The sequence below is a fragment of the Nicotiana tomentosiformis genome, chromosome 3 (genome assembly GCF_000390325.3).
Source record: "Nicotiana tomentosiformis chromosome 3, ASM39032v3, whole genome shotgun sequence".
NCBI classification, from domain to species: domain Eukaryota; kingdom Viridiplantae; phylum Streptophyta; class Magnoliopsida; order Solanales; family Solanaceae; genus Nicotiana; species Nicotiana tomentosiformis.
In genome coordinates, this window is record NC_090814.1 from 79,824,107 (window position 1) to 79,833,440 (window position 9,334).

General features: G+C 34.1%; 1 protein-coding gene across 2 annotated transcripts; it reads right to left on the reverse strand.

Moving 5' to 3' along the window:
• Window positions 1–699: 699 nt before the first annotated feature.
• Window positions 700–4,490, reverse strand: LOC104099474 (uncharacterized). 2 transcript variants are annotated; one of them, XM_018771881.3, is made up of 5 exons: window positions 4,131–4,490; window positions 3,652–3,946; window positions 3,434–3,543; window positions 1,991–3,202; window positions 700–1,656 (listed from the first exon to the last, which is right to left on the reverse strand). In XM_018771881.3, the coding sequence occupies exons 2-5, from the start codon at window positions 3,911–3,913 to the stop codon at window positions 1,000–1,002; spliced, it is 2,241 nt and encodes a 746-aa protein (XP_018627397.1). In that variant the 5' UTR covers window positions 3,914–3,946; window positions 4,131–4,490; the 3' UTR covers window positions 700–999. The 2 variants fall into 2 exon arrangements, with proteins under 2 accessions (XP_018627397.1, XP_009604774.1); XM_009606479.4 differs by having other exon boundaries at window positions 701–1,656; window positions 3,434–3,552; window positions 4,131–4,488.
• Between the last annotated feature and the right edge of the window lie 4,844 nt (window positions 4,491–9,334).

Below are 9,334 nucleotides of genomic sequence, written 5' to 3' on the forward strand. Positions count from 1 at the left end.
TAATGAGAATGAGACACTTTTTTTTTACCTCTAGGATTTTACAGTTTTAATCTTGTTCACTACAATAAATATCAACTTGATTCATAAATGGTCCAATATATCACTTGCATATGTTTAGCGCAACATGGAATTTGTCTCTTTCTTTTTGTTTTTTCTGTTTTGTATGAAAGTTTTACCTTTTGGAGCTGATTATGATCGATCTACTTATAATCTCAACATAATCCTTTTCTTTTAACGAAAAATGATATGCTAAATTTGAAAAGAAAAATGATATGCTAAATTTGAAAGAGAATTTTCTTTCGCGTATACTTCAAAAAGGAATAACGTAACGAATAATATGCAATTGATTAGAGATGCTATAAGTCATTGGAATTTGAACATCAACATTTGATACTACATTTTGAATTGAAATATTTCACCTTTTTTTTGCTAGAACGAAGGACTTTTAATTATTGAAGACAGGAATTAAGGAGAGTTATCATTACAGCATGAGACTGATCTTAGTCTCTAAAAGGTCTTTGCGGAAATTTAAAGAAGCAAATATTTTCACTACTAATAAGCTATTTTTTGGAACAGTTTCAAAGGGATTTGACTTGACGTAGTCTAAGCATCACCTCAAAGAATAAGAAAATTATTCAAGATCTATAATAATATATATCCGTTTGATAACAGGAATTTAATTGAGAACATGCATGGGACTAACCCCAAAAAGATTAAAAGAAAGCAAACTTAATTAATATGAATTGTTTATTCAGATATACTAGTAGTAATTAATTACATACAGTAAAAAAAGCAACTAGTATACGTATCACTTTTACGACCCCATGTGTACCCCTCTAACACCCAGTTTTGTTTGCCCTTTCCAAGGTACAAGCAGTCCAACCTTTGAGAAAGTTAATTGGTCCCATAACCTTAAACGAATGGCATCTCGTCACGTGTATCTCCCATGTGACCTTCGTCAGACCTTGTTCTCTTTACCCCTTTTCTCCTTTTTCCTCCTCACACCGTTACTTTGTACGCCGTTTCATGCATTAGTTCTTCTATAATGTCACGTTCAATTTCACTTACTATGCTTTCCACTTGTTCTTGAAATGGATCACTTGATATTCCAAGCTCTGTTTTTTGCAAATCTTTGTCAATCAATGCATCAATATCTTCAAGAACTTGACAATTAGCTGAAGGGAAGCTTCGTATTCTCATGCACAGAGTGTCAATCAATTCCTTTCCATTCATTTGACAACGTTGCCTTGACTTGAAACTAAAATATGGTTTCAAGATTTCAACTAGGAGCTCGTCCACTAGTTGGAAAATTAACTTTCTGTTACACCTCAAGGTTAAAGTAGAATTCGGGGTAGTGAAAATGGGGAGGTGAAAAAGTTCGAAGTGGTGAAAAATGGAGGGGTCAAGAGGGTGAGAATCAGAGTACCATTTGGCTAACGACAGGGGAGTACTTTTGTCGATACCCGTACGTTTTAGTATTCTCTGAATGTACTGAAATTCGGCTCCATCACCGGAAATGGTAGCACCGTTACATGTGTCGCGGTTCATTTCTTGGAATTTCGCGGTGAGGTTATAATGCTTGTACGAATGGCTCGAACTACTAGATAACTGTGTGTTCCTTTTCGATGGATGAATATCTGATTCCTGCTGCTGTGACTGTCAACACATACAAAAAAATAATGCACAAAATGTCATGAGAAAATTTTACTCATGTTTGAAAATTACAAGATTTAATTAATCCTATTAAGTTTGAAATTTATATTTAAAAAATAGTTATTCCCCTGTTTTATTTTATATGGCAGGGATGAAGATATATGAGTCAAACAATTTAATTTTAATGTTAATTAAAAAGCTGATTCAAAAATGTTACAAGTAACCATAATTAATAATTTAATTAAAATATGTAAAAATATTTGAAAAAATTGTGGTCATTGGGAAGAATATCTTTGACTTTCAAATAGTGAAAGTATAGTAAGAACATTTGTATTACCTGCTTAATGAGTAATTTGGTGGGTGGTGGAGAAGGGTCTTTCTTAAAGGGCAAAATGGTGGGAACGCTGTTGTTAACAAGTTGATTTGACAATGGAGTTTTCTTGCACTTCTTGTCTTTATTTGTTGCTGCTGCTGCTGAACGAACAAATGGCTCTTCTTTCTTGCTCCGAATGGCATCACAAGCTTGCGGTGGCTTCTTAGGAAGTGCACGACTGCATTTGTCACCTTTTCCCTTTTGAATAGCATTCTGCTGTAAATGGTGGTTCTGTTTCACTTGCTCTTGTTGTGAACTTTGTGGCTTGGGTTTTGTGACTGTTTTAGCTGGTAATGTGGTGGGGTTCTCAGGAAGTGGAGATAATGGTGAAAATCTAGGAGAATGAGAAGTTTGACTTTTTGCCGTGGATGAGTTGACTGGTTTAGTACTCTTGGCCTCCAAGAATCTGAACCTAGGTGAGCAAGAAGGAGTTGTTTGCTTGCTTGGGCTAAAATCATGATCATCTCCATGTAATTTGGCCAAAACCTTAGATGTTTGTTTCTTTGGTTTAAGCAAGACAACTTGATCAGCATATTTAGCAGTGGCTAATTGGTCATCTTTCCTTCTGAAACTTGTGTTAGTAATATCTTGACCAACTTTCCTGCTTACACTTTCTTTTACTTGCTTCACAATCTGTCTAGCATAATACCCTGGACTTCTGTTGTAATTTTCATTATTTTCATAGCTGCTCATCCTCCTATTCCTGGCCATATTTCTGCTAGCGGTAGAATAAGCCGAATGTTCAAATACGTCACCCATGTTATTCTCTTTGTTGATTTGAAGTGATAACCTGTGATGATAATGATCCACATCTGACCTCCTGCTAGCTGAAGATATTCTTGGCGTCTCTGGAAGTGACAGAGTACCATTATCACTATTTTCAAAGTTGCTCAATCTTTTGTTTTTGCTGTTTGACTGGCCGCCGTAGCTCTGATTATTAACCACGTTCTTGAACTTTGGTGAAGGATTATTGCAAGTGGAAAGTGAAATACGAGGGGAGTTATTTTCAGGGAGAAGATCAAGGCCCATAAGTCTAGCTACTAGAGTTGGGGTCTTGGTCCCCGCTGGGGAAGTGCTGCTACATTCTGATGAAATATCATCTGTCCTTGTTCTTGAGGTTGACGTTGACACTCTTGATGATCTGGAATCACAGCTTGTTCTGATTTGAATTCCCACCTGAAATATTTTACGTAGACCAAAATTAATTCACAACAAAATAATTAAATGTTCAAACAGCATCATAATTATCACAATATTCAACTTTCAAAAAACATCAAACATTAACACCCCAGACCTCCCACAACCAACCTTAAAAAAATAAGTCTATCGTTAAGACTTTGGGAAATGAAATGCTTATTAAAATATTAATGACAAGATAATGAAGGTAACGGTTACAATTATACTGACCGGGATATTCAAATTTTGGTCGTCTATTTTCATGGTTGAAGAAGACAATGAACTTGACAGAGATTTCCGTTCCACAACAAGCTCTTCTAAATCCAAGCTGTTTCTAGGTGCTTCAAGTCCTGCATTTTTATCAACAAGCTAAAATTAGTCAAACTCCCACATAACCTCATTAAAAGAAATACTTGAGAAAGAACCATAATTTTGTTAAAAGTTACTACCTTTGAGGAAAGAAGGTTGTTGGTGTTGTTGAAGGAAATCAGAAGAAGTTGAATGAGGCTTGAAAGAACGAGATTGCTGGTTCAAAGCCAACTGGAAATGAGGTAAATCAAAGATTTGGAAGCACATGCAACCAGCTGGAGGAGGAGCTTCTTCATTATTATTCACAGCTACTTCTTCTCCTCTTGATCCTCTTCTTCTATGGGTAGATCTATTGCTAGTACCACTGCCACTGCTGCCCCAGTACAGCCACTCTTTGCCCATTTTGACTGTAGACTGATATTATTCTCTCTAAAGCTGGTTGCACAAGAAATATAAAGAAGTTTTCAAAAGTTAAAAAATGAAAACGACAGAAGTAGTACTGCTTTAGCTTAAGGAGTAGTCACTGCAGACCAAGAAGTGAGAGCTGAAAAAGTAAGGTAGTGCTTTGTACAATGGAAGCGCAAAATACGGATTCATAGAATGGGATGATTTCAGTTACCTTATGATTTTGCTGAAGAAAAAATTTCAAGAAACAGTGGTAATGATGTATGCTTTATCTGTCTATTTTTCTCCCTCTTTTAATCTAACTAAGAGAATGTGTTTAATTTAAAGTCACTCACTCCCAAGCAAGAAATAGCAGACCAAAGACCAGAAAACCAACTCTATCTATGTGTCTCTTTTTACCCCTTGGGAATAGAAATGGGGGAGAAGAAAATGCAGGAGATGACAATATGAATAAGGCTCTCTATATGTGTTTTTATATTTCAGGAGTAACGAGGCAATGTCCACTATTCTTACTCTTTGTGGGGTTTTAAAATACGAGATGTGGTTTATTGGGGATCTGCAATTATCTAATAAGTCCCTCCTTCCCTTCCCTGTTTTTTTAAATCATGACGTAGCTTGTTTATTCCCTCCTCTTTTTGATTCTCTTTTCTAACCATGTTTAAACTTAAACAACTCCACTTCCACGGTGGTTTTATTGAAGGTTTTATGTTGTATACGTAGGATATATATATATATATATATATATATATATATATATATATATATATATATATATATATTTGGGTTTTGTTATATACTCTCTCCGCTCACTTTTATTTGGCATGTATACTAAAAATACATTTTTATTTTTACTTGTCAATTTACGTATATCAAAAGAAGACAAAAAAAAAATTTCGTGTTATACCCACAGTATTTATTACTCATTTCAAATCATTTTCTCAGATCCAATAAAATATGCATCAATTAATATGGGTATCATGGTAAATTATGCACTTCATTTATTATTTATTAATGGGCGTAAAAAGTCAAAACGTGCCAAGTAAAAGTGAACGGAGAGAGTACTAAGGTAGTGTAGAGAACTTTTAATTGGAATATATCATTAGGTAAACAAGTTATTTGATCATGTTTGTTATGAATAAGTTCATGTTAAAATTTATAGTGTGAGCCTACGAAACTTAGATCAAGTTTTTTTATACTATTAATCCAATTTAATTGGATATAGCAAGTTGCTATATATTCTATTTTTCTCAATTTACCATATGAAGCTATGAAAGGACAACTTTATCTGAGGTGCAAGAAATTTATATATTGTTGGTGCACAAAATTTAAACTCTATTCCCTTTTTTTCATTTTATATTTGTTTACGTTGTCAATTAGTTCTCTGTGAGTTAATATATAACTTGTTCAATTGAATGGCCTTTTGGATTCTGTGATGTTTCTAACAGTGTGCTTTTTCCTTATATCCTTTACTAATAATCAAACCCTCAATTTGTTACAAATGATGGTATTCGTTTACTTAAATTCGTGTACTTTCTAGTATTTTGAGAAATTGTGACTTTGTATAAAATTTACTAGTATAAGAAGTGTACATACTACATAGTTCTTTGAGGACACCCAACAAAAAAAAAAATACAATTTCATCAAAAATAAATGACAAGTAAAGAACAGTTAAAAATGAATGTCTTAATTTACTCGCCTGTCGTCTTAAATATAATACACTTTCATGAAAAAGATTACAATAAATATAACCTCCAAAAAGTTATATAAACTGAAAATAGAGAATGGCCCACTCATCTCCACTTGGTATTTACCCTTTAATGCTATATTCTACATTTTCGAAAAGTCAATTCCAAGAAACGGGTCCAAAAATTCTGGAACATGGCAATAAATATGATCTCAATATACGGACTACTTATTTAATTTTTTGAATAAGACGTTCAACGAAGGCAATAAAATTCAAATTCCTTCATAAATAAACGGAGAGATTAGTGATTCAACTATGTTTTTCCTCTTTGTTTGTTTTTTCCCCTTCACCTGTCATATAATCATTATCAACTAAAATTAACTCCAACTTGTAGACTTTGCAATGAATACTCTGCTAAACAAATTATGTTGGAGCAATATTCATAATAATTGTGTCAACAAACGAAGAGAAAACATAATTATCGGCGTGCAACAACATGTTTGTATTTGGGATCTAAAGGAAGCTCTACCACATTAACGAATTTTTTTAGTTAAATCTGATGTTTATACTTTATAATGATAGGCATTAATCTTTGCGGTGGTGGATATAAATAATAAGGTACAAGCTCAACAAAATTTAATATTTTCACACGGAGCTTTTATATAAGTACTCAAATTTCAATATTCACCGGCGATTACTCCGATGGATAGCAATAGCTCCCACAAAAGGATCACATTTACGTTCCGAATCTACGTCTACAATTATGTATATGATGTTTGGCATATTTCGATATGTGTTGATGTTACTTTGCCCATGTTTTAATCACTTTTTGATGTTATTCAATCTTTAAAACACCCAACATGGTGTAATTATTGGTTTGATGACTAATTAAGTTATGTGTGACGATTTAAGGTGTTCGGAGTGCAAAATATGAAGAAAATGTGGTTTAGCCAGAGGAAGAAGGGTTGGATGCGTCGCATCCAACCTAGGAAAACATCATCCTGCATGCAACCTTAGCAGTGAAGTTGGGCCATAGCGTCCGCCATCGCGTGCGAAACTGGGAAGTAGAAGTGAAGCTGGATGCGTCGCGTCCACCATCGCATGCAAGCTGAGAAATAGAGGACAAGGTGGATGCGTCGCATCCACCTTCGCAGAAGAAAAATTGAAATGGAGGACAAGGTGGATGCGTCGCATCCACCTTAGCATCAATCCCTGAATCCGATTTGGACTAGGAATAGGAGAGCTTTGGCCCACGACTTTTGTACGCAATATATAAGCCAAAAACGCCTCCTTTAGGTTATCTAACATATTGGGAAGAGGAAAAAAGCCACGACAAAGCTGTGGAGGCCGGACTTCATCAAGTTTCATCTTTCTCCTACCAAACTGAGTAATTTTTATGTTTCTTTGTATGATTTGTTTGGCTACCATGTCTATGTGGAGCTAAACTTCACGTTCTAGGGTTGTGGTTCTTTCATGACTATTGTTATTCGGATATTGATTTTGACTTCTTGATTTATCATATTAGTTTATTTATTCAATCTTGCACTTAATTATTTAATTGCTTGATCACCAATTGAATATTATCTACGAATCTAGAATTGAACTCGAAAGTGGGAATTCTATATTGCATATAGGATTGAGTAGGGCAAGTTCTTGAACTCGGGCATCGGGGAACGGATTCGTAGTTAGGATAGATATATACCTAATTGCCTTGCTTGGTTGATTTACAGGAATTATAAATGCGTTCTTGTTGATTCTAACTCCATAGACATATAGGCGTTAGGTTAGCTTGAATAGGCGAGTAAGAACTCGACAGATTCTTATGAGCAATATTAACCCTGTCAACCAATAAGCTAGATAAATTAGTCGGTCAATTCAATTGAAGAATACAATAGGATTGTTAGATAGCCCATAACCCTAGATCGTTTTCATTACATTGATATCATTAAAATCTGCTCTTTCTCTGTTCAAAGTTTATTATTTATATTTTTCTTATTTAATTAGTTGGAATAAAATATTTTTAGATTTAATTCTTGTTTAGATAATAAGGATAGTCTAATTTAGTTAATAGTTAATTATAAGTCCTCGTGGGTTCGATATCCGACTTTTAGTCACTTTATTACTTGACGACCGCGTATACTTGCGTGAGTGTGTTTGATCGCAACAAGTTTTATGTATACAAATATTATCCACTCTTAAAGTGATAATCTAATTGCTACCGTTTGATTTGTTATGGACATGACACGATTATTATTAATTTTCACCACATTGATGTTATAATAATGTCGTATACTGAATTTTATGTATATATTCAGCACCTGGCACGTTTGCATGTAAGATTCCCGACAATCACTAACCTATATAATGACAAAACTGTCCCTGCAACTATCATGGGCCACGACCCACTAATTAAAATCTAGAAAATTTTACCTCTTATATCAAACTATTACACAAGATATATTATAAATCAAAATAATTTTAAAATATTATTATTTATAGCTATATTTTTCTATTTTGTAGCAAAAAAATAGATATTTATTTTATACCCTACCATTGAGGCGTGAAATACGTTCATTATCTCTCTTCCTTCTCTCTATCAGCAAGATTCTCAATCCTCTCTCTTATCCCTCAAATCTGGCCATAGTCATAAACCTCCAATTTCGACTGAAGAAACGAATATATACCAAACTCTGCCTCTTGAGAAAAAGGAGAAGTAATGCATACTAGTACTCCTAATAGAAGCAGAAGGAGAGAAAGACGAAGAAGCAACAACAGAAAAAGATGGAAAATCAAGCAAACCTCACCGCCGATCCATAAAAAGAGCACTCGTCAACACATTCTGTGAAATCACTTCTGCTTCCAAACCCGAAGCCCTTTTCTTCCTCGAAAGCCATAACTTCGATTTGGATTTCGCCGGCTCCACTTTCTACTCTTCTTTGCTTTTTAGTCATATATAATGATACAAATACATTATATTCTGTACAAATACACTCAAATACACTATATTTTTGTATAAATATATTATTTATTCAGTTGTATTTATGTATTCGGAAGGTCTGTATTTTTTTAATACAACTGAATATCACTGTATTTTGTTATTTTTTGTTGTTTGAATATAGTCGAATTGAATACGGTGAATTGAATACAATGTATAATAGTGAATAATGAATATCTGTGAATTGAATACAATGTATACGGTTGAATTGAATAGAACGGTATACACCTTATTTCTTGATTACCTCAATGTATTTATAAATACAGTCACGCGAATATATGGAATACAGCACAATAGCAGCGAAATTTTTTTAGAATTGATTTTGTTGAGCTAAACTAGGAGTAGGGGTGTTCAAAACCGAACCGAAACCGAAAACCGAACCGAAACCGAAGCTTAATGGCTTATTGGTATCGGGTTAACGGTTTAACGGACGGGGAACGGATTGAAATTTTTTTATTAACGGCTTATCGGTTTGGAGGCGGATTATTCAATTTTCTTAACGGATAATCCGTTAACCCGTTAAGAATATATATATATTAAATATCCTTCTTCCACTATATATATATATTAAATATCAAAAACCCTTCCACTTCTTCCAGCTATTAGCTTAGCTTATTCTCCCACCCTACAATAAGATTGTTTAAGCTGCTATCTATGGTTCACCTCTGCTTTTATTTTTTTAAACTAATGCATGTTGTCTATGTTTAATAGAAGAACAGTAGTGTTGTGCCACAACTTT

Excerpts from the sequence above, each read along its gene's own strand:
- LOC104099474 (XM_009606479.4), bottom strand. The coding sequence starts at position 3,913 with ATGGGCAAAGAGTGGCTGTACTGGGGCAGCAGTGGCAGTGGTACTAGC. Across the intron at positions 3,553-3,651 it reads ACAACCTTCTTTCCTCAAAG|GACTTGAAGCACCTAGAAAC; the intron begins GTAGTAACTTTT and ends ATAAAAATGCAG. Across the intron at positions 3,203-3,433 it reads ACCAAAATTTGAATATCCCG|GTGGGAATTCAAATCAGAAC; the intron begins GTCAGTATAATT and ends AAAATATTTCAG.